The sequence below is a fragment of the Biomphalaria glabrata genome, chromosome 3 (assembly GCF_947242115.1).
Source record: "Biomphalaria glabrata chromosome 3, xgBioGlab47.1, whole genome shotgun sequence".
NCBI lineage: Eukaryota > Metazoa > Mollusca > Gastropoda > Planorbidae > Biomphalaria > Biomphalaria glabrata.
The window spans coordinates 55,024,725-55,051,159 of record NC_074713.1 but is presented as its reverse complement, the minus strand read 5'-3'; the positions used below and the strand labels follow the sequence as shown (position 1 = coordinate 55,051,159).

Sequence of the window (26,435 nt, the reverse complement as noted above, 5' to 3'; positions counted from 1 at the left end):
CGAGTCCAGGAAGAGACAGAGTTTAGTACGTTGATATACAGCGTAACATTTGTAGTAGCTTATTGTGTTGCCAATTGTTTAATATTGGCTGTTTTTATTTACTCACAATTAAGTACCAGATTATTTAGAACCTTGTTGTCAAGTTCTTGTGTTACAATGTATATTGAACAGTGGTTACAGAACGCCTGATTAGGAGTAAGAGAGAATCGTAACAATATATACCGGTATATAAACAGTCTAATGCAGCGGTTCTCAACCTTTTATGCTCGGCGACCCCTTTTTACAATCCACCACTCTGCCGCGACCCCCCCACCCACACACACACATACAGCAATAGATGCATAGACAATAACAATCCATTTTTTCGATGGTCTTTGGCGATCCCTTGCAAATCGTCAATCGACCACAGGTTGAGAACCCCTGGTCTGACTCTGATGGTATTGTGTCCTTGAACTACTTGCTATCGCGCACGATATTGGTACCATCTAGTGTGACGTCAAGGCAGCAGGGACGTGGCAGCTCTCTTTCAACTCCGCACCGTGCAATTCCCTTGGACACTCCCACAGGAGTTCTGTTTTGCTATTCATTTAGCTTAATTATTGGATCCAGTTTCCATGAATGTGCGACCTGAATAGAGGAATAGAGCCAAATTATACTTCTTGATTATCCAACGCCAGAATCCGGCATGAGTGACGTAGAGGCACACTTTAGGTGACTGCTAGCGAACGCACAATTATGACGACATTAAATTCAAAGCGAGACTGTAGTGAAGCTTTAGATAAACGGACAGTTGAGGTTAGGGCTTTCAAAGAAGCAACATCTTTTATTCTAGTGACTGAGACTAGACTTGTTTCCGTTCTGGGTTAAACGTTTATATTCTACATACACCTGTTCATTTATTTTATTGTATTGATCTTTACGTCTACGAACTACGCGTACAGAAACACGCAATCTTCTGATCAGTACTAATTCTACAGACACAGACGAGTCACCTTTAAAGGGGCTAACCAAACCACCCAGGAGAAAAGAAAAAAAAAACTGTTTCCAAACCTCATCTGTTAAGTTACGTGAAAATGGCCATGGGAGAGAACCATACTGATCCCAAACTGTAACAGTTATCTGCCATTTATTTAGATCCAACAGCTGAAGGCTAACCAACAGTAATTAAATATTGCTTCGAATTTTAACTGCGGTATTTCGAACTATTTGCCAGCTGTTCTTCTAATGCTTCTTGTAACATAATATTTTGTTATCTAGTTAGAACTAGAGATTGAAAGAGAGGCTGGTCGTCTGCAGGAGAAGAAAATAAAATGTCTGCTTAGATTTGGTAATTTTTGTGAAGAATATATTTGATTTTGACGAACACAGTGTTAATGTGTTTAAGCTGAACTAGTTGTTACATACATATTTCCTTGAAATTATTTATATCTAAATTGAAGAATAAATTGTAAAAGCAGAAGTGTTAATGTTTATACTTAGGCTTTGTACTTAGGCTAAATTGGCGTGAATTGCAAACTAATTATTGAATCTTAAATGATGAATATTACATGTCATACCAATAAGTGGATAATATTGAATGTGTGACACATCCTTTCTCCCAAAAAGGTAATTTTCTGTTCGTGAATTATGTTGAGGCCCTGGTTGGACACTGAACAATACATTTCTATTATAAAAACAGTGCAAAGTTGTCAAGGTGTAATGATAGACTACTCTGTACGGTATTTAAATTATACCATTTCTAGAAACAATGTTACAAGATCCAAGAATACAACATTGTAAAGACAACATTGCACTGGTTTAGTAAGAAGACAACATTGCACTGGTTTAGTAAGAAGACAACATTGCACTGGTTTTGTTAGAAGACAACATTGCACTGGTTTTGTTAGAAGACAACATTGCACTGGTTTTGTTAGAAGACAACATTGCACTGGTTTTGTTAGAAGACAACATTGCACTGGTTTTGTTAGAAGACAACATTGCACTGGTTTTGTTAGAAGACAACATTGCACTGGTTTTGTAAGAAGACAACATTGCACTGGTTTTGTAAGAAGACAACATTGCACTGGTCTAGTAAGAAGACAACATTGCACTGGTTTTGTAAGAAGACAACATTGCACTGGTTTTGTTAGAAGACAACATTGCACTGGTTTTGTTAGAAGACAACATTGCACTGGTTTTGTTAGAAGACAACATTGCACTGGTTTTGTTAGAAGACAACATTGCACTGGTTTTTATTAGAAAACATTGTAAAGACAACATTGCACTGGTTTTGTTAGAAGACAACATTGCACTGGTTTTGTAAGAAGACAACATTGCACTGGTTTTGTTAGAAGACAACATTGCACTGGTTTTGTTAGAAGACAACATTGCACTGGTTTTGTTAGAAGACAACATTGCACTGGTTTTGTTAGAAGACAACATTGCACTGGTTTTGTAAGAAGACAACATTGCACTGGTCTAGTAAGAAGACAACATTGCACTGGTCTAGTAAGAAGACAACATTGGTTTTTCAGATTATTACAAAACTATTTAAAAGTACAAACAACAAGTGTACATACATTTACTTTTTTATTCATTACATGTGACATTTGATTAACTTTGCTGCAAAAGAAACAGAAAGGAAAGAAAAAGGAATGATACCTCCATAACACTATCTTACAGAACAAGAAGGCCAAGTCAACAGTCATGTATTAACTCTTTCTCTCCATAATTATTTACCAAATTCTGGTGGAATCAACGTTGGTATCGTCAGTTAGGAGAGAAAGAGTTAATAAATTTATCTTCAAGTAAACAACAAGAAGGCAAAGTGAGAAAATACAATTGCTTTTTCTTACAAATTTTTCAAATAAAAACAAAAAAAAATAAATTTAAATGCCATACATTTCATGTTATGAGGCACGGTGGCAGAGCGGTGAAGTGCTTGGCTTCCGAACCGAGGTCCGAATCCTGGTGAAGTACAATTAATTATTTGGAGGTGTGGTGGCTGAGAGGTGAAAACCTCAGCTTCTGAACCAATGGGTCCCGGGTTCGAATCCTGGAATGTTTAATTTCAGGATCTTTGGGCGCCTCGTCCACTCAGCTCTAATGGGTACCTGATATTAGTTGGGGAAAAGTTAAGGCGGTTGGTCGTTGTGCTGGCCACATGACACCCACGTTAAATGTAGGCCACAGAGAAACAGATGACCTTCACATCATCTGCCCTATAGACCACAAGGTCTGAAATGGGAACTTTCTTTACATTTCATATTGATGACAATGACAAACAAAAAAGGACTGAGAAATGTAATGTCATAGAAGATGATGAATTATTGAAACAGTCAGTTCTGGTACTATATACTATGGGGTGTGGTAACAGAGAGGTAAATATGGGCATTGCACTGGTTTTGTAAGAAGCATATGGGCTTCCGAACTAGGGGTCTTGGTGGTGACTGAGACTTTAACTCCAGTATTTTTAGCCAACCCCTAAGTCCACCCAACTTTGATGGGTACCTGACATTAGCTGGGGACAGTATGCTGGCTAGAAGAGACTCTTGTGAACCCTCAGCCTTAGAAACAGATGATCTGTAAACCCTCTGCCTTGTTGATCTCAAGCTCTGACAGAAGCAATAACTTTCACGTCTTAGAGATTGAAGGAGTGAGAACAACTGCTTGCAGAAAACTTCCAACTCTAGATGCTTTTACTACCAGTACCAACATTTTCTTTAACAAATATTCAAATTAGGCTAACTTAAAAAAAATGAACAAAATATAAAATAACTTAAAAAAAACAAACAAACTGCAGAGTAGCAACATATAAACAGGTAAATTCCTTTTTCTACCAAAAATAAAAATTTATTAATTACCACTTATTGATTACCGGTAACTAATTTGTTTTTGTTCTTATTGATTCGTGTATAACCGTTCACTATAAATAAATGTGCATAATTTCAACTTGACCCAAGAATGGAATTTGGAGAAACAATGCGTACAAGATTTGTATCAAACAGACGGAGTGAGTTGATAAAAGCTTTGTAAAAAGAACGTAGCTACCCCCCCCCCTCCTCTCCCTTGACTTTCGTCGTAGGAGTGTTTGGGAGAGTTTGGTAACCAAATCCCTTCATTTCTCCCAGTCAGCAGCTGTTTTTAGTAGGATATCAAGAGAGGCCAGTCCCATCATTTACATTACAGTTCCTCTTTTTTGCCAGCCAGAGCGTTGACTTTTAGCAATAAGAGGCAGAATTTTTTATTTTTCTTTCTGTTAATTCACATTGCACAAATGCTTATAGCTCAACCCTTAGAATACTAGCTGGGGTTTTCACGAACAGGAAGGATTAGAATTTAGCCGGTGGATGAAAAACTACAAGACCTCCATCCAAAAAAAATATTTTTTTTTTCTTTGCACACCTAAAAACCAAATTGAATGAGTTCCAAAGGTAGTCTACTGTTATCAACAAAACAAAGAACCATAACTTACAAATATGAAACTAGAAATTCCCAAAAGACTTCTAAAGGACAGAAGGGTTTGGGGGCAGGGACAGCTGAACAACAGGGCATACCACAAGGTAGCCATGCAAATAAAAAACATTGAAAAATGCACTGAAAACATTGTTAAAAAAATGTCTGCCTGGTTGAGCGGTTTGCACGCTGGACTGTCGTTTGAATTTATCGACGGTTCAAACCCTGCCCGCTCCCATCCCCCGTCATCCTGCAGGAGGTTTGGACTAGGAAGTAAACTATCTTCAACTGAAGGAACATTGGAAACATGTCAAACAAACAAAAAATGCCAGTGGATAAAGTTCTGTTTAGTGCAAAGTTAGTTAGTGCCAGTAACCAGACTTGAAAACCAGATGTAGAATTTTCAGCAGACTTAACCTTCATATTTTGTTATAATGTTTGTGTAGGGGGGGGGGGAGGGGGGGCTTTTATTTTAGAATGAAAAACAAAAGGTTTGAATTTTTTTTACCTGTCAAATTCATTAAAGGTCAACTTATCTCCCTTAATTAAGATACCGGTAATAATTTTTTTTTTTTTTACAATTTTGGTTTAATGTGAGTTACAATATGGGTTTTTACATTTGTTAAATATCTTAATCCTCTATTACACAATAGACATTTATAGATTATTGGCTTAGTGTGAGCTATGATATGTCTTTTTACTGTAATGAAATGTGTAAATCTTTTATTGCACAGGACACATTTATAGGGTTTTTTCTTTTTTAAGTGAAAACGAGAATGTACTTTTAAGGAATTCAAAGAGAGAAACATTTCATTACACAAGACACATTGAAAATGTTTCATTCCTACATGTTTCTCACTCTGGTGTGCAATCAAATTTGATTTGGTATCAAATACTTGACCACAAATACTACATGTAAACCTGTCTATTCTATGAATCAGACAGTGATGTTTAACATGCCAGGGTGTTCTAAACCTTTTAAAGCAGATGTCACATTGAAATGGTTTTTCCCCTGTGTGAGTCAGCATGTGTCTTTTAAAAGAATAACTGCTCGGGAATCCTTTGTAGCAGTTAACGCATCGATGTAGTTTTTCCTCAGTGTGACGCAAGCAATGCCTTTGTAAACTTGAGATATGTTTAAACAGTTTAGAGCAACGTGGGCAATTAAATAACTTTTCTCCACTATGCACTGGCATGTGTGATTTTAAGTGGCCAGATTTTCTGAAGCCTTTATTGCAGATCAGACATCGAAAAGGAAATTGGAAACCATTCATCTGAATGCTATGAAAATCAAAATGTTCTTTTAAATTAACTTTAGAGCAAAACCTTTTTGTGCACATTTTACACTTGAATGAAAATTCTCGACGATGCCATGAAAAATGACCTTTTAACATTGATATCTTTCTAAATTTTCTGTTACAGTGGTAACAAAGGAATCGATCTTCTTCTGCATGAATCAGAAAATGATTTTTCAGTGCAAGTAGTGATCTAAATCCTCCATTGCATAAGTCGCATTTGAATTTATTTCCATAATGAACGAAATGGTGACATAGAAACTGTTTTTTGGTGTTGAATTCTTTTTTACATTCAGGACACTGAAACTGGGCTATTTTTAAATTGTGTATCAGATTCACACAGTGTGACTTCCCTAAAGCCAGATCCTTTCTCTGATCCATGTTTTCAGCCTGTTAGGAATAAATAATTCTAATTAGTTACACAGGCATAGAGCTACTAATATAAACTAACTGACCAGAGAAATGCAATGATTAAAAACCAATACCAGTACATAGATTTATTTGACTACACTGCATATTCTATAAGAATTATAAAGACTCTAGTTAAATTCAAAACAACAAATACTTGCAACATTGGTGTTAGAAGGCTGAACAAATGGGCCTCTAGTGAACAAACATTGCAAATTATCACATCAGACTCTGGACTGGTACCCACAATGTAATCATCTTCTTTTTTGAAGTAATGCCTATAAATAAAATTTAAAGATCTGATAAAAACTTTTCACATGTAAATTATGAGTGAGTTTGGTGTGAATGTACATTTCGGTTTTCTATAGTTATCATGCAAAAATTGTAAGACAAATTTCCATATGGATAATAAAGATTATTATAATTAATATTATTATTACTTCAGAAAATAATAAAGACAATATACCAATATGTTTTAATTCTTTATTTACAACAAACAAAACGAAGAAAAAAAAATTTGATAAAATAAAAATTAATATTATTATTACTTCAGAAAATAATAAAGACAATATACAAATATGTTTTAATTCTTTATTTACAACAAACAAAACGAAGAAAAAAAAATTATAACCCATTTTACCAAAACATAGGAAAGAACTAAGATGTTTAAAAACAAATTAATGGTTGCATAAATTATAATGCCAGTAGGTCGACTTCCACAGGACATCCTGTATGGCGATCTAATAGAAGGCAGTTTTACGTTATACGGATGTATGCAAACGCGACATGAAGCTCTTCAAAGTTGACACTGGCAACTGGGAAGAGGTGGCACTGGACAGATCCACATGGAGAGAGAGCATAAAGGAAGGGTCACAGATTGCAGATGTCATACACAACAGAAGCAGAAAGGAGGGTGAAAATGCAACGGCGCCTGGTGATTATATATGCCCATCCTGCGATCGCAGCTGTATGAAGGATTGGCCTCTTTAGTCACACAAGAAGTTGCAAAGGGAAAAGATCGTCTCTCGAGACGTAAAATGCCACAGAATATATATATATATATATATATATGTGTGTGTTTTTGTCAATGTAATAAGGGCTAGTGGAAATGACAAAACAAAAACACTTCAAGAACTAAATTAGCTATTTCTCATGTGACTGAAGAGGCTAATCCTTGATACGCAGCTGCAGTCAAAGGCTAGGCCATCTGTAATTACACTGACACAGTAGCACTTTCACTCTTCTTTTTACTTCTGGTGTGTACGCCATCTGCAGTCCAGGAATCTTTTGTTAAGTTTGCTCTCCATCTGGATCTATCCAGCTCCTCATTTTCCCCTACTTCTTGGTGTAAATTTTGAGAAGCTTCATGTCACGTTTGCATACATCAGTACAACTTAGAAGAGGGTGACCTGCAGTCCTCCTGCTTTCTATTAGATGACCATACAGAATGTCTTGTGGCATTTTGTGAACATGTCCAAGCCATCTACAGCCGATAATAGCACAGATGTCCCGAGAACCTGTTCTTCAAAGCTCTTCTTCATTGGTTAATTTATTTGCCAATCCCCTTATTTTCAAAACCTGCCATACGCATCTGAGGTGGAAGGTATACAACTTTTTTCCAGCCAACAGTAGATTATACATACATATATTAAACATAAATGAATAGCATAGGGGCTAGCTAGGGCATGTGACCATTGACAACTGGGGTGGTAATTTGCATACGGGCGGAATGACTCTAGATCAGAAGAATGTTTTTTTGGACATTCTGATGGTCTAGAGGTTAAGTTCGCTTAGTGCATTATCGCTAGGCGGTGTTGCCGTTTCCAGGGTCACTGGTTTGAGCCTTGGTCAGCGCAGTCCCATATTTTCATAGCATTACTTTCTCTCTTAAAAACTTGGTCCCTGGTGCTGCTATTCATTTATGTTTAATATATGTGTGTATCACATTTGTTTCAGCACCTAGCTTCAACTCTAGATTTACATTCACAACAGTAGGTTGACCATGTTTTCACTTCTACGTAGCAGTGTTCATCACACAGGTCCAGTTGACTAGGGATTTGGATTAGTATTCAGCAAGGTATTGTCCCACACCCTTTTTCTGAATCCATGACATGGTGCCCATTGCCTTGGTTATTCTGTTGTTGAGGTCTTCATCCAGTAGCACATCATTGAGATGATGGAAACAAGACAGCAGAAGTGTTCAATAATTTCCAGTGGTTGATCATTATATTGTCCTTGTGTTTTGAACTAGTACTTTGGTCTTGCTTTGTCTACTATTTAAAGGGAAACTCCGACGGTTTTTCAAATTTGAGTTATTGACATATTTAAATAGTAAACATTTAACCATTTTTTATTTAAATGCTTAGAAACATTTATATTTAATAAATTAGCCAGTAAATTCTTGACATCTAAAAAAAAAACGGGGTTCTATGAGATTTTGTTTTAAGCTAGTTCATACGTCACTTCCATCAACAATACTGAAAGAGAAACTAGATTTGACCAATCGTATCGCTTCATTCTTACAGTAGCTGTTAGGCTCAGTGAGGGCCTAGTCCAGAGCTATGATACAGTTATATATATATATACACACATGTATAGATAGATCTAAAAGCATTAGGATAATCAACTCGAGAAAAAGAGTAACATTTTTCATCTAAGCCTTTCTCTGTCCCAAGAAGTAAACAGATCATGTGTCTGACTGATCCGAACAAACTGGTCAGTGTAAGGCTAGTCGAGACTATGTGTAGTCGGTCATGACAAGACAACCATGTGTGTTGAGTGGTCTGGGGAGACAATACAGACTTCCGTGGTTAGTCAAGCATGTAAATCTACTTTTAATACGCATTTTTTCTTTGCTTACAAGATCTAGATCTAACTGCTTAGACGAAGATATATTTCTTTTACAAGAATGTATACTTTGCTTTATGGTCTTCTGTTATACAATAAGTCAATAGATTAAAACACCTTTGTGACGTCACATAGAAACCCGGTGAAAGTCTGACTGTTTTGGATGCGCAGGAAAATTATGTCGGAAAAACATCAAATACTAAGTTATTATTGCAAAGAAAAAAAAAAAAGAATCATATATTCATTATCTGTAAATCAAAACACATATTATATAAAAAATTGTCAAAACCATTGGAGTTTCCCTTTAAGCCAATTTCTGGCATGCAGCAGATAGTCTGTCATCAAGGGTCTGAAGCTGAGTAGCAGTTTCAGCAACAATAGTTCCGACATCAGCGTAGAGGAGTTGCTTTCTTTAGTGTTTGCCTTCAATCTGGATTCATTGAAGAGTTTTCCAGAGGATCTTGTATGGAGAAATACACCTTCATTGATGTCGTTATCATAATGCAGTAAGCAAGAAAAGAATATGCCAAAAAGAGTAGGTGCGAGCACACATCCCTGTTTGACACCGCTGCTGACCTCAAAAGGTACTGATTGGGCTCCAATAAATTTAACTGTATATATTGTTTACTTTTCATAAATATTATAGTAGTAGTTTAAAATTTTGAATTTTATTTTTTTCGCAAAACAAAATGCAATTTGAAAAAATTTACCAGTATATTGAAAGCACTTGTAACCATTTTCTCCCAATTACCAGACATCTGTGTGAAGTCTTTAAGTGGCACCTATGGACTTAGCTTTCCTGTTACAAATACCAGACACCGAAACTTCTTATGATGATCCGTTGCTGTGTTAATAGAATCTCTTGTTACAATGTGTGTCAAGGCCGTTTGTCTTCTCCGTTGAAGGAATATATGTTGAAGTTATCTCCACTTGTTAGTCTTTTGAAACCTGCAATAAAGAAGTAGCACATTTAGCAATCACTAGCCCTACATGTAGTTTCATTTATAAAGCTTTAGGGTTGTATGCATTACTTCTATAAATGATATTGTTATTACTGGGGTGGCGATGTGGGCAGGGGTAACCATGTACGTAATCAGTCAACATAGATGGATACAGGCCAGCGCTAAGTGAGAGGTGAATGGTGATGAGGAGTAATTCTTTAAGAAACTACTATGATCTGAAACACTCCACATTCTATTCACTCATGACATGGTCATGAGATCATTCAGAAAGACCTGGCAATTTTCCATGCTTTTCAAGAAAGCCTTTGGGGACCCTATATAATAAGTGAAGGTATCAGAGATGCATTTGGATTATGGGACGTACCAGGCTTAGGGGCCTTTCTCAGGCTATGTTACTTTTAACAATCTTTACTTCACTACAATAGAGCATTTTAAAAATAAAACAAGAAAACTGGTATTTATTCTACATTATCACCATCTCAGCTGTGCTGTTTCTTGAAATTCAAATCAGATATCTTGTCAAAGGAAGAAAACAAAAGGTAGTTAAGGACACCTAGCTGGCAATGGTAATCCTGCCTATCAAGCTAGAAATTACCATTAAAAGCAAATTACAATTTTAAGCATTTAAATCAGTTTGTAAGAATCTAATTGCCACCATCACATTGTCAGTGTCCTTCAAGTCAGTCAGTGTAAAATTCGCGCTGATTCCTTCAGTTTACCTTAGCTTTAGTATTAAATATTAGTGTGACAACATCTACATCAGCGGTTCTCAACCTTTTATGCTCGGCGACCCCTTTTTACAATCCCCCACACTTCCACGACCACCGCACACACACACACATACAGCAATAGAAGAATAGACAATAACAATCCTTATTTTCGAAGGTCTTAGGCGACCCCTGGCAAATACTCAATCGACCCCCAAAGGGGTCGCGACCCACAGGTTGAGAACCCCTGATCTACATTGACTACATTCCATCAAAAGTCAAAATAGAAGATATATATATAGATATCTAGATCTTCTATAACATTCTGATTATTCTAGATCTATGACTATATTCTCATCAATCTGTAATGTTTGTATTCACTAGATCTATATTATTATTAGTACTATATAAATAATAATATCATATCATACTAGATCTAGTCAACTCAATCTAGATAAAAATAAGTTCGAAAATATATCTAGATTATTCTAGATCTAGTCAAGATCTAAAAATGCTAGCCATATATTGTATAATAACTTAAAATCAAATTCACTATTTAAAGATATATCTTTTGTGACTCTGTTAAAGTTTAAGTCTTAACTTTATGTATTAGTATTATTATAATTATATATAATATAAGTAGCGCAGCAGGCTGTGCCAGGATGTAGCACAGTGTGCCACAATCTGCCTAAGGGTCACCAGCTCCTGATTTTTCCTCAGGGTTGCCTCCCGAAGCCTTTCCTGCATTTGGGTATAGCCGCAAGGCAGCGGAGGTTTGGATTTAGAGTTTTCCTTCTCCTAGATGGGTAGCCAACCAAGGCTAACGAGCCCCTCCTGCCCGAAGCTTACTGGTTGCTCGCCTTTGCCCCTTCTCCTGTATGTAGTAACTGAACCACACGTGAAGGCCAGGAGTTGGGCTGGTTGTCAGAGGCTAATTGAGACGCATGCCATTGGAAACATTTTTTAGGTAATGATGGGCTTAAGACCATTACCACTTCAGGTGTTAACAACCTTGTGGAACCAAAGGTGACAGAAGCGACTGCAACAATTATAGGCCAATCTCCTTCCTAAGTATTGTAGTCTTTGCTCGAGTGATACTTCACAGGCTACAAAAACTCGCGGATCGGGTCTAACCAGAATCACAATGCGGCTTTCGCTCAGGGAGATCCCCGAGTGACATGATTTTCTCCATCCGCCAACTTCAGGAAAAGTGCAGAGAACAAAGGATGCCTTTGTATATTGCGTTCATTGACCTGACAAAGGCCTTCGATCTAGTCAGCAGAGATGGCCTCTTAAAAATTTTACAGATAATAGGCTGTCCACCCAAGCTACTAAATGTAATCATATCTTTCCACCAAAATATAATGGGTACAGTGCAATTCAACGGTGCCAGCTCCAAAAGTTTGAGCAGAGTTAAACAAGGATGTGTCCTGGCCACAACCCTCTTTGGAATACTATTTTCACTGCTAATCCACAACGCGTTTGACAAATCCACCGAAGGCATCTATCTCCATTCCAGATTTGATGACAAACTCCTAAATATTGCCAGACTGAGGGCCAAAACTAAAAATCAGAACCACCCTTGTAAGAGATATGTTATTTGCGGATGACGCAGCAGTAGTGGCACACACACAAGAGGAACTTCAGTCACTAATGTCCCACCTCTCTCAGGCCTGTAAAGAATATGGCTTAACAATTAGCATGAAGAAAACAAACGTTATGGGACCACCTGCTACAGCACCACCCTCCATCCTCATAGACAATAACAAGAAAAAGTGTGCAATACTAAGATCCTTGTGCGAACAGGTATTCCCAGCATAATTATAGCCCTCATAGGTGTAATAAAACGGGACCTCAAATCAGTGAACATCAATACTGACCAATACTGACCTAGCTCTAGACCGCACCAGATGGAGAGAGACAGTGACCAAGAAAGCTATGGACAGTGAAAGAACATGGGTCTCAGCTCAGGAAGAAAAACTTACAATACGAAAAATGGCCAGCTCCTCTACCACCCAAGCAAAAGCCACCTTAACCTGCAATATTTGTGGATGGGAGTGTCTCTCCAAATAGGGCTCCACAGCCACATGAGGAAGTGCGCGAGATGAACCATAGTCGTTCTACAACTGAAGGAGGCCAACAGCAGCCAGCCAGCCATATAATATAATCAATATAATATAAGCGTGGTTGAGAGGCTAAGTGCGCTTGAACTTGGCTTGGCTACCTATGAAGGGGGCTGTGTTGTGTCTACTGAGTGCCTGAAGGCAGCAGGGAAAAATCTTCTCCTAGATACCCTCCCCCCACTGGTCCACAACTGAGATTGGACCAAAGCGCTCTGAGCATGCTATAAGTATGAAAGTAGTACTATATAAAAGCCATATTTATTATTATTATAAGTGTTTTCATTCATTCAAAATGAAAACTAAGACTAGATTTAGATTTGAGATCTAATCTTTTACATTATCATGATTATGAAAAATAGCCCATTTTTTTTTAATGATTATCTAGACTAGAATAGAGTCTATAGTCTAGTATAGTCACTATAGTATAGACTATAGAATTCAGAATAGTGAATAGTCATCTAATAGACTAATCTCTATATTAATCATATACTAGATATAGATTCTAGATCTACTTAGACTTAGTAACTTAGACTACATAGGACTTAGAATTACAACTAGAGACTTAGACTATTTAAACTTCAACAAACTTAGACTTTGAGCTTGATTTGCTTTGACTTAGAGGCCAGGGCTAGGTAGTAGGGCCAGTAGCGAGTAGGGCTCAGTAGTAAGAGTAAGAGTAAGTAAAGTACTAGGTAGGGCCTAGCCAACTAGGGGTTATTGTTAGGTCTCGAGTCTAGAAACTAGAATGTCTAGATTGACTAGATCTAAGATCAAGATCTAATAAAAAAAAAATACCTAGCCTAGTAGTAGTATACTCTACTAATAGTAGGGACTTAGTCGTAATCTGATGATACTCTGATCTAGACCTAGACTAGTAATCTAGGCAGAACTAACCATCTACACCAGATCTAAATCTTAATACCTAAACGCTAAAAATGTAGAGATTCTAGAGATGTAAACAATGTAGAATGTAGATCTAGTTTCAACTTCATATAAAAATTATAGCGCTATTACCTCCCTTGGAAATTTTGTATAGAAAAAAAGGTATAATATATATATAGGTCTGTGATTGAAAACACGTGCCTATATAATGATGAAGTAAAACGGATTTCTGGCTACTAGGCCTACTACTCTAGTATTTTCACTTTATTTGCACTATTCTTGGTGTTTTTCTACGACATTTCCCGATATTTCAGTTATAACTTACACATTGATATCGACAAAGGCAAACCATAGTTGAAGTCATTAAATTTAAAACAATCTTATCTTATATAATACAGACGTTACTTCAAAAAAGAAGATGATTACGTCATACGCGTCATGCATATTAACCAATGACTTAAATTCTGCCAAGTCACTGGTTTTCCTGGCCAGCTCAGGCAACCCATTCCATGCTCTAATAGCACTAGGGAAGAAGGAGCATTTGTCCAAATTTGTCCTAGCATATGGGACGAGGAATGTGCCTTTATTTTTGTGTCTTTCAGAGTATTTTATTAGATTTCGTATTTGAAGATTATGGTTCAGTGTTTTATGTATAATTGCTACTTTACTTTTGAGTCAACATGAATCAATATGAAAGACTTCTTTTTTGAAGTCACGTCTGTATGATATAAGATAAGCCTATATGTAGCTTATATATACCCGTACATATAGGCCTACATAGCGTTAAAAAAGAAAGCAATGTCCACCTTCCCCCCCCCCCCCTTTTTTTTTGGGGGGGGAGGGGGTCGTATCCTCCGTCCGGAAGGAATTAGCCCTAAAATGTCCGGCATATAATTTATTAATCGAATTGTGCTGTTTTTTTTATTATTATTCGTAGCTAGACCACCACTCCCTTTACTTGTAGGTAAAAAAAAAGGGGGAAGCACTGATTTAAAACGTCATATTGACAGCAAAAAAAAAACAAAAAAAAAAACACTGCAACATAATAAGAATATGTACCGTGCTTTGAAGGTAAAAAAACAAACTGCATAAAGAAGGTTATGAAAACTAATGTGACACTCACCAAAGACGCATTGAATATTTCGGAAAAAATGGACGAGGAATTCCAATATTTTCATTGAATGTTAATAAATACATTAATACTGTATTATATAAGATATGACACTAAATAAGATGATTTATTAAAGTCATGCATACCATTACCTAAACGAAAGAGGCATTGACGTCAACGATGTTCACTTGTTTGATCGTATTGCAATGAACAGTATTGGCAGAATTTAAGTCATTGGCTTCCTGGTCGTGCGGTTTGCGCGCTGGACTGTCATTCGGATTTATCGATGGTCCCGGGTTCAAACCCTGCCCGCTCCCATCCCCCGTCGTCCTGCGGGAGGTTTGGACTAGGAAGTAAACTATCCCCCGTCGTCCTGCGGGAGGTTTGGACTAGGAAGTAAACTATCTTCAACTCTGAAGGAACATCCGAAACATGTAAAACATTTTACAAAACAAAAAACATGCATGACTGAATGCATGACGCGTAGGACGTAATCATCTTCTTTTTTTTTTTTTTTTTGAAGTAACGTCTGTATTATGTAAGATAAGATAAAAAAAAAAAGACAAAAATAAAAAAAGTTTTTTTTGTTTTTGTTTTTTTACTTTTGAAGTGATCTTAAACTAACACAATCCTGTACAGTGCAGATGCTCTAATGAAAATTAAATTGTTGCTCTCCGCTCCTCACAATTTGTGATGTTATCTTTTGGATTGACGAGCGTATTGTCAACCTTCAGTACGTGATTTCGCTGATAAATGCACAGAGGACAAAAAAAAAAGAGAGAAATAAACTTTGCCTAGCCAGGAATTCTTCTCACAAAATGTACAATTTGAAGAAAATGCCATGCACCGAGTTTCACGCGCGAATGATGAGCTATTGTGATATATGTGAGTTTAATAAAATACCCAGAAAGACACAAAGATAAAGGCACATTCCTCGTCCTATATGCTAGAACAAATTAGTACTAATACTTCTTCTTCCCTAGCGCTATTAGAGCATGGAATGGGTTGCCTGAGCTAGCCAGGAAAACGAGTGAATTGGCAGAATTGAAGTCATTGATTAACATGCATGACTGAAAGCATGACGCGTAGGACGTAATCATCTTCTTTTTTGAAGTAACGTCTGTATTATATAAGATAACAAGAAGATAAAATATCCTTTCTTATGAAAAACACATGGCATATAATTCAGCCTTTGATTGAGCCTACTATTGTCTAAATAAATACAAGTTCAATTTTTAGATTTTTTTTGGTCTTTTTTTTTTATTCCCTTTTGTAAGGCGTTTTTCCTCTTTGGGTATGTAGGTTGTAGTGACCTGGTTTAGTTTAGAGATTATGTTCGTTTTGTAAATAAATATAGGGCCTATTGTGCATTGATATTACCGACGGTAAAAGTAGATAGGCCTACGTACCGGTAGTCAGACAGACGAATGGCGTTGCAGAATGCGGGTACATGATTGGAGAAGAATATGGCTAGGGCCTGTAGAAAGATGGATATTGAATAGACTGCTAATTAAACGAAGGATAGCTAGACAAGAAAATAATCCACATCTGTGAATAAACATCAGTTGAAGTCTTCACAAGTTTTATTAAGTATATTTAATTGTTGTGTCCCTTGGATGTGTTTGGACTTTCGTTTAGAATAGTGAAATAGTATTTAAACAGACAATACACAAAATCCAATCCAGGATTTTGTGGATGGTTACCCCCCAAAAATATAAGCAGTTCACACCAGCCTCTAGCACAGCGGTTCTCAACCTTTTAGGCTCGGCGACCCCATTTTACAATCCCCCACTCTGCCGCGACCCCCCCCCCCACACACATACAGCAATAGAAGAGTAGACAATAACAATCCATATTTTCGATGGTCTTAGGCGACCCCTGGCAAATGGTCAATCGACCCCCAAAGGGGTTGCGACCCACATGTTGAGAACCCCTGCTAGCAACGTAGAAGAGGCGCCTCCTTTAAGCCGTGAGCACAATAGAGATCAAAGCTGGCGCCCATTTTGCCCTCACAGGCAAAGAGGAAAGACACTGGCAGACGAAGGCCTCTCAAAGAGACAACCGGAGACCTATCATGAAGGTCGCGAGGCACACATTTGAGACTGAAAGAACTAAGGATCCTTGTCGACGACAGACGCAGACGGGAAAAAAAAACTACCCTTAATTATAGACTCCCAGCGGACAACGACTTGCGGTTAAATATGCAGGTCGCAATTGGGTTCATGTTTTAGAAATAAAATTTGGTATTGCGTTTCGTCACATTTATAAGGCTATTCTTCAATGTAAATTTGAGAATGTACTTTAAACAAGCCCAAACTTAAAACATTTATTACACAAGACATTGTTTGTTTTTTTCATAGCTGTGTTTTCGTGTCACCACGGGGCCCCATTGACTTTGTTTTTCCTGTATTGGATTTCCTCAATTTTAATGAAGCTGTATTTGTGATGGGGGCGTGGTGGATGAGTGATAAATCACTGGGCTTCCAAAAACGTGGAAAGGAATCCCGGTGAAAACTGGCAATTTTTGACACCCCGAGTCCACCCAACCGCAATGGGTACCTGGCATTAGTTAGGGAAAAATCCACTGCTCTAGGTCCTCCATGAAAGTGTGGCGCTAAATGACCAATTAGGGTAGACATCTTTGCACTGAAGGGCTGGCCATGTATGATGATGTATCGGGCTTAGGGCGTCCTGTTAGATTAGACCCAACACCGACTCAGGACCGGACACAACAGAATGCGACAACATATGTACCGGAAGCTCAAAATTGGAACCAGTGAAATCTGCCCATGTGGAGTATCAACAGAAAATGCCCGACCACGTCCTCCAAAAACTGCTCTCTCTACCAAGAGGCCCGTGTAAGACATTGGCCCCAAATCACCCCAATAGAAAGAAAACTATATGGAGAGCTCCCTGATGTGGAAACCACTGCACAGTTCATCTCATGTGTTGGTCTAGTCATATGAACACTCCAACATAACAATGAGAACGATGAAGAAGAAGAAGAAGATCAACGGGTGTTGACAACCCTCGCCGCTTGTAAAATTGATAAAGTTTGCCGTTTCTGTTGCCGTTTCTGTTGCAATAATCTACAATAATCTGGTACTTTAATGAATGGATAAGTAGATAACAGCCAATACTAGACAATTGGCAACAAACACATCAAAAACTAAAATGTTACTCTGTACATCCCCGTACAAAACTCTACTGTCTCTATCGCTTTATGGACTCAACCAGCCTTCATAGCCAGACTAACAGCCCAGGTCTCCTCCGTGTCCTATCTTGAACTGCCGCCTTCTTACACACTGTGTCTCTGGTCCACGCAGGCTTTCGATCACATGACCATAACATTGATCATATTTGGCGCGTAACCGTAGTACTGTCCCTTGTCCATCGCCTGAGTTCACGTGTGTAAAGTGAACCAACAGTTAACCCTTTCGCGCCCCCAATAGGGCTATAACAGTATCAAAGAAAGGTTGGGCATATATCAATGGAAGAGACCCTAATCCTGGCACAAAGACAGTGGAATGGTGTCAGATATCAACGAATCAAGAGTGGTGCCCTAACAATTCAGCAGACAGAGGAACAGGGGAGATTTCCAAGTAAAATAGTTCTTGAGGATGTTACTTGGCCCAACAGAATGACAACCTCCACACAGACGTTAGAACAACGAATCAAGAGTGGTGCCCCAACAATTCAGCAGACAGAGGAACAAGGGGAGATTTCCAAGTAAAATAGTTCTTGAGGATGTTACTTGGCCCAACAGAATGACACTCTCCACACAGACGTTAGAACCCCCCCCCCCAAAAAAAAAAAATCAGCTTAGAATGGTGAACATTGTTAATACTAGAATAAAAGCCTTTGACTTCTCCCAATATTAAAATCATTCAACTCATTAAACCGTTCATTCAATTTAACACAAAAATATTAAATTAAATAAATATTATATACATTTATATGACATACAACATTTTTAGAATAGATAAGAGTGTATCATAAACATTTTGATTTTTTCAATGTATGTATGTGAATATATATTTGTGTATTTATATAGTGGTACCTTGGTATTCAGGAGGCCCGGTGGCTGAGTGGGGGATCTGACATTAGTTAAGGAAAAGTAAAGGCGGTTGGTCATTATGCTAGCCACATAACACCGTGATTAACCGTGGGCCACAGAAACAGATGCCCTTTACATCATTTGACCCATAGATCACAAGGTCTGCCAGGGGGAACTTTTTTTTTACCTTGACTGTTTGAGTGTTTGACCAAAATATTTCAGTCCAAAACGTCTATGAACCCAATAAGATTTGTGAAACTAATGTTGATGGTCAATTATTGTGCTTATCTTTAGTTTTGTTTTTTGTTTTTTTATAGATAAATTTAATTTTATGGTCACAGATAATAGAAAAGTGAGAACAAGTAGTGAACTGTAAAAAGGAAATAGCTGGTAAATATTAAGACAGCATGCAAGTGTTTCTCACCTTACATATCAACTTGACCTGCCTTAATTACATATATTTATACTGTTTATAGTTTTTAGATATGGGCCTACATACATGATAACAAATTACTATAACATATGCAGGTCAAAACTGGTTTTGAATGTTTATGTAAAATACTGCGATCATCATTAATCTCCGAAATCAAAGACAATGCCTTAGAACATATTACATAATATCATTTGGGAAAAATAGCTTTCAGTGTTTGAGAAAATCAGTTCCCTAACAAATTTCTAGAATGAGAACCTAAGGCTAGAGATGACTGATAAAATTCTTGATAAAGAACCATAATAACATATATAGCAGCGATATATAAATATAATTGCAAATTAGTGAAAAAAACAACAACAACTCAGATTGTTATTTTTATTGTACAACTTAGAATAGGCAACTTTAAAAAATTATAAATGGAAAGCACATGTAACATCAAAAAAAAAGTTTCTGACAAACTCTAGTAATTCATTCCAGATTTTTAGTAGGCAATACAAACTGTAATTTTTTCATCTATTCATAATTCTACATAAGTTAGACATTGTATTACAAGCATCTTTGAAAAAGAATTATCATTGCATTAATCTACAAGTCAAACATTGTTAGAAAAGCAAAGTATATCAGTCAATCTTTGTTTATTTATCATTTCCATTTTCTTATGCAACCACCTCACCCAACACTATTTGTCAATGTCCCAATCAAATAACTAAGTTATGACTCTAGATGAATAACTAGTGTTTAATTGCCTTATTGAACAACCTGGTTCTAATACAACTTCATTATTTTCTTAAATGAACTACTTGGAGCCTGGAGAAAGTAAATTATTTCACAGCCCTAAGCACAACATGTATGCCACTTGTGTGCACTATGTCTAAAACTCAAATGGCAAATATGAAACTGTTCCATGTTTGAGGTTATAAACTTAAGTAAAAAAGAAAGCTTGTTCAGATCGATGCTAATGTTACCAACAACTCTGAAGCATATTAACCTCATTAGCTTATGTCCAAAGAGAATGTAATTTCTTCAAAGCTTGGAATGGGTTGCCTTCCTTAACTGTGTGATGTATTGTACTGTCAACGGCATTAAACCAATAGGAACAGATCTTGTTGCCAGCGCTTCGTCCAGTAGCTGTTCACTTTTGACAAAATTTTAATCAGGTTCGTACTATTGAAAAGTTCTACTTTTTTTTAAAATACTTGCAACTCGAGAAATGAAGCATGCCCAAACAAAGTCTTCATAAAAAAGGGTTCTAAAATTACCGGTATCTTATTTTCTCTTTACCACATGAGCTTTAACGTGCCATTTTAAACTGTCCAGGTAAGCAAAACTTTTATTACATAGTACACACACAAATGCAGTTTTCCTTAGATGATAAGCAAAATGGTATTTCAAAAAGCACAAAGACGCAAAGTTTCTATTGCACATTACACAGAAATAACGTTTTTCTATATCACAATTGTAATGAACTTTCTTTTGGTGGAGTAAAAATTGTGATCTAAAGCTAAATCTCTTACTGCATATGGTACATTCAGCTGGGGATTCTTTACTATGAATCTGAGAATGCCGTTTCCTAGCATAGTTTGTTTTAAACCTTTTTAAACAAATGTCACATTGAAAGGGTCGCTCGTCTGTATGAACCAGAATGTGTTCTCTATAGTAGCGAAGTCGTGTAAATCCTTTGTTGCAGATATCACACTGAAATGGTTGCTTCTCATTATGAATCAGTACATGGTACTTCAAATCTGTGCTACATATATACTCTTTCCAGCATTGGTTACATTTAAATGGTTTCTTTCCAGTATGAGAAAACATATGTGATTTTAAGTAGGAGGGTCTGCGGAAGCTTTTATTGCAAATATGACAATAAATATTATGAGTCAGCATGTGGTCTTTTAAATGTGAATGGATGAAATATCCTTTATTACAAAATGAGCATTTGAATCGAAAATTAAGATGAAATGATAAATGTTCTTTTAACTTTGAACATTTTGTAAATATTCTGTTACATTGATAACACTGAAATGGCTTTTCTCTAATATGAACTGGAAAATGATCTTTCAGAGTTAAAAATGAGTAAAACCATTGGTTACACAATGTACATTGCCAAGTCTGTCCAGAATGAGCCCTTCTGTGTTTCTTTAAATGATATTGGCTGCTAAATTCTCTTTGGCATTCGGGGCACCGAAACTGTTTTGCTTGTATGTGAGATAAAAGGTGTTGCTTAAAATGATGGCGTTGTGCATATCCTTTATTGCACATGACACAGTGAAGTTTCTTACAGTGATCTTTTGCCGTGTTCATACAATCTCTTTTTAGAAATTGGTTCAATATATTCCTCTGCTTCATGGCTTAAGTTACTTTATTCTTATTAGTGCCTTTAAAAAAAAAACAAAAAAAACCTGAAATGAACAAATAGCTCATTCAGCAATAAACAGCAATACATGCAGTTCAATTTCTATAGCTTTACTATTGTATGCATTATTACTATATGTGGCGGCGTGGTGGCTGAGTGGTTAAGAGCTTGGCTTCTGAACCTGGAGTCTTGGGTTTGAATCTGGGTGAAGACTGGAATTTTGGATTTGGGGATTTTTAGGGTGCCACTGAGCCTACTCTAATAGGTACCTGACTTAGTTGTGGAAAGTAAAGGCAGCTAGTAATTGTACTGAGACAGTGACATAAACTTAGCTATTACTTAATTACATTAAATATTGGAATGCTGTGGCTGAGTGGAAACGCGCTTGGCTTCCGAACCAGAGGTCCTGGGTTAGAATCTCTGTGAAGACTGGGATTTTTACTTTCTGGATTTTAGGACGCCTCTGAGTCCACCCAGCTCTAATATGTACCTGACATTAGTAAGGGAAAAGTAAAGGTGGTTGGTCATTCTGCTGGCCACATGACATCCTTGACAACTGTAGGCCACAGAAACAGATGAATTTTACCTCATCTGCCCCATAGATCACAAGGTCTGAAAGGGGAACTACTTTACTTGCATTAAATATATATCAACCACCTTTTGCACAGTGACAATCTTTTTAAAAAAATAGTTTAAACTGCATATGCAAAAAAAAAAAAAAAAGAAGAATAATTATAAATTCTCCTAACTACTAGAGGCTCCAGTTGGAAAAAGCTGCCATTGGTTTTGTATTGTCTGTTCATCTTTCAAATTTCAATTTCATAAACTACAAGGGCAATCATAAATTTGATTTCATATCATTTGCATCATGCTCATAATAGGTACAAATAAAATCAAAAATTTCTAAATCAATCTACATGTACGGTAGTTATGTTCTGATAGTTTTAACATAGTGCATTACAGAAGTGTGATAGTTGACAGTGCATTGTTGGGATGTCATACTTGGTACCGGTATTGGTTGTTATCACAATATGACTTGTGGGTTATTTGGTGGAGTTTACCGGGTAGATTTGTTTGTGTAGTTTACAAAGTGTAGGTTCTAGGTACGACCAAAAAAAGGTTGAATGAGCAAATTAAAGATCAAATCAATGCTGTTTTTTTGACAGATGGTCCAAACCAAACTGTCAACCAAGTTTTTTATAAATATGTAATTAAAAGTCCCCAAAAAATGGGTCATCCACATGAAACCAGACATTGCAGACATATGGATGCTTTATTATGATTATGCCCCATGTCACAATGCCCTCTCTGTCAAGTGGTGGCAGGTGCAATCAATCCCCCTCTAACTTGTTCTTCAGAAGATAAATGGTAGTTTTTGTGTGTATGCGTGTGCATAAATAAGAAGGAAAAATAGTATGTTGATCATAACACAGTTTATTGCCCCCGACACTTTAGACAGACTTCATCCTTAAGGTGAGGAGTGTTCCAGGCCTAAGTTTATGAAAAGATCAAATTAAAGACTTTGTCCAAAAAATTAGTGATACTTATTAACAGTATGCGTCATGCATCTAGTCATGCATGTTAAGCAATAACTTAAATTCTGCCAAGTCATTGGTTTTCCTGGCTGACTCAGGCTACCCATTTCATGCTCTAATACTAATAGTTACTTCGTAACTAGATCTATTATAATGTATATTAGGCTATAATAAATGCTAATAATATCTAGATCTGGATGTACTGCCCTAGCTAAATCTACTCTAGTCTGGTACTAGATTAGTAAAAAACTTAAAAAGTAGATCTAGAATCTAGATAGAATCATAGATCTACATCTAGAATTTAGACTCTATAACTCTATGAGTATGACATAGTGATAATGAGTTAAGACTTTCATAAAAAATTAAAATGATAAGTCTAGAATAGTCTAGATCTAAATCTAGATCTTTACATAGTCTAGACTTACACCTAAGCCTAAGTAAGACTAGACGATATTAGATCTAGATCTAATAGATAGTTTAAAATAGTTACTGTGATAGTAACTTAGTAAGATTAAGACTTACACTCGTAACACTGAAGTGTCTAAAGTTTGAGTATTTTTCATATTATTTTGATTTTTGTAAAATAAAATTTATTTTAGACTCTAGACTAGTAATAGACGATAGTAGGCCTACTAGATATATCTTACTTGGTGAACTTAACTACAACCTTAGTTGATGAAGTCTTAAACTACAAACAGCAATGTCACAATGAAAGTAACAATCTTCGACATTTTGATGTCGGATAACGATCTAGCTTATTACCTCCCTTTATAAATTCTTTTAGAGAAGAAATTAGAAATAAAAGTAAAATAGATGGGCGGTTTCTTTCACTTTTTAGCGCCCCCCCCCCCCACCCCCGCGCCCAATAAACCGCTTTTTAGTTTTGTGTGAACCGTCTGTCCGACCGTCCCGTTTAGATTGCCGAAACAAGAAAAGATATTGAAAATCCGATTTCTGATACAACGGCCATTTTTTTTTTCTATAAGCAAACGGTTTAATTTTTTTAATCAACTAGTAAGCAATTATATATATATCAATACACTATTTCAAATCAGTTCAAATTAACAATGTATTAAAAATGGCATTAATAAATATCCGTATCCTTTGGTATGATGTCATGGACTAACAATACAATATTATCGGCTTGCATAGGTAGAGATAGGGTCGTTGTTGTTTCTTCTTCCTCAATCTCATTGTTATGTTGGAGCTTTCAGGTGAGATGAACTGTGTAGAGGTTTCCAAATCAGGGAACTCTCCATATAGTTTGTTTTTTTTTCTAGAGGGGCGTTGTGGGGCCAGTGACTTGTTCGGGCCTCTTGATAAAGAATGCAGTTTAGAAGGACATTGTCAGCATTCTCATGTGGTTGTTAATATTATGAAATTCTTGCTGAAAAATACTGAAACCTGCATTTTTATCTGTCTGAGTGGAGCCTTTCGGGTGCCGATTTTGAGTTTATGTCCAACAAACTACCTTTTTTACCTTGTTCTTTTTTCTCCAGAAATCTTTGGCGTGCTGTATTGTTTTATGACATTTCCTTTCGTCACATTTGTAAAGTTTCAAACAAAAATGGATAAGAAAGCAGTTTATTGAATCAACCTTTAAAAAAATCAACACAAATTAAAAGAGAATCGATTCTTTCTTAGTGTATGAAATGTTAATTCGTTAGTTTGTAGCTGACGAAGGCCACCTGACCAGAACGTTCTTTGTTTTTACTTCGACCCCAAAAGACCGGAACTGATATTAACTCTTTCCCTTCGTAATTATTTTTGCACATTCAGGCGGAATTCTTCATTTTGCTCATTACTATTTCACTGCCATATTATGATTAAGCTTCAATAGCGTTGTTCTTTGTGATCATAAAATGTTTTATTTGGTATAGAGTTAAAGGGGAATGCATGCTCCTTCTATATAACATAAAGTTTTTAAAATTAAACATTAATTTAGTTTAAAGAGGTAAATCAACGAGATATTGTAGATTAGGAGAAAAAGAGTTAACGTAGCACCCTCACGCGCAACGTATTTCCGTCCTCAACTCGTTTTGGTGTCCAGGAGAGACAACTCTTGCTAGCACTGTTTGTTTGCAACTAACTCTAAACCAGTGACTTACTTACTTACTTAGACTTAGGTCCTCCCGCGCCGAATTGGGCGGCAAGCTGCCTCCATAAAAGATCTGTCATTGGCAATGTCTGAGGCCTCCTCCCGTCGATAAATCCGAACGACAGTCCAGCGCGCAAACCGCACGACCAGGCAGCCATCCTTTTTCATTTCCGACACTCGAGTCGCGGACCAATTAATCAAAAAAGTAAAAAAGAAAAAAAAAAGGTAAAAAAAAAAAAACAAAGAAAAAAAAGGTAAAAAAAAAAAAAACAAAGAAAAAAAAACTGAAAAAAAAGGTTAAAAAAAAAAAAACCAAAGAAAAAAAAAAGGTAAAAAAAAAAACAAAGAAAAAAAAAACAAAGAAAAAAAAAGGTAAAAAAAAAAAACAAAGAAAAAAAAAAGGTAAAAAAAAACAAAACAAAGAAAAACGACATGAAATTGACCTGAAATTATTTTAACTTGCGGGTCTGGTACTTACATTGATACATTGGGATATTTGAATTTTGTCTTAAATCTACTGTTTCTACGTGTCGGAAAATGGCTTTATTTCTCTATTTAAATTGTTAGTGTGTTAGCAACATTGTAGCTAGCCTTAACCCTTAAAGTGCTGAGCTGTTTTACAATGAGAGCTTACAAATTGGAATTACAATTCGGATGTTTTGAGGCTAAACTTCCACACGCGTTTTAAGGGTTAACACTAATTCATTTTCTTGTCTCTTTTTTTTTTGGTAAATATTCCCATCGATTCTGCAATCTCTAGGCGTAGTTTAACAATGTTTTATTCGCGGCTCAAACCAAACATACTGGTTTTTTAAAAATTATTTTAAGCTGTTTCTATGTGTTTTTTTAACGCTGTTTCTATGTTTTTAACGCTGTTTCTGTTTTTTTACGCTGTTTCTATGTTTTTTAACGCTGTTTCTGTTTTTTACGCTGTTTCTATATTTCTGTTTTTTTAACGCTGTTTCTGTGTTTCTGTTTTTTAACGCTGTTTCTATGTTTTTAACGCTGTTTCTATGTTTGTTTGTTTTACGCAGTTTCTATGTTTCTGTTTTTTACGCTGTTTCTTTGTTTCTGTTTTTACGCTGTTTCTATGTTGTTGTTTTTTTAACGCTGTTTCTGTTTTTTACGCGGTTTCTATGTTTTTTAACACTGTTTCTGTTTTTTTACGCGGTTTCTGTGTTTTTTGCGCT

General features: G+C 36.5%; 1 protein-coding gene across 4 annotated transcripts; it reads right to left on the bottom strand.

Annotated features, from left to right (window-relative positions):
• Positions 1 to 2,555: 2,555 nt before the first annotated feature.
• On the bottom strand, positions 2,556 to 23,867 carry LOC106060914 (gastrula zinc finger protein XlCGF8.2DB-like). Of its 4 annotated transcripts, none has more exons than XM_013219128.2 (4): positions 23,795 to 23,843; positions 9,695 to 9,932; positions 6,295 to 6,415; positions 2,556 to 6,119 (listed from the first exon to the last, which is right to left on the bottom strand). In XM_013219128.2, exons 3-4 carry the CDS (start codon positions 6,301 to 6,303, stop codon positions 5,010 to 5,012), a joined length of 1,119 nt encoding a protein of 372 aa, XP_013074582.2. In that variant the 5' UTR covers positions 6,304 to 6,415; positions 9,695 to 9,932; positions 23,795 to 23,843; the 3' UTR covers positions 2,556 to 5,009. The 4 variants fall into 4 exon arrangements, with proteins under 4 accessions (XP_013074582.2, XP_013074436.2, XP_013074646.2 ...); XM_013218982.2 differs by lacking the exon at positions 23,795 to 23,843 and adding an exon at positions 13,699 to 13,755; XM_013219192.2 differs by lacking the exon at positions 23,795 to 23,843 and adding an exon at positions 13,699 to 13,755 and having other exon boundaries at positions 6,299 to 6,415.
• Between the last annotated feature and the right edge of the window lie 2,568 nt (positions 23,868 to 26,435).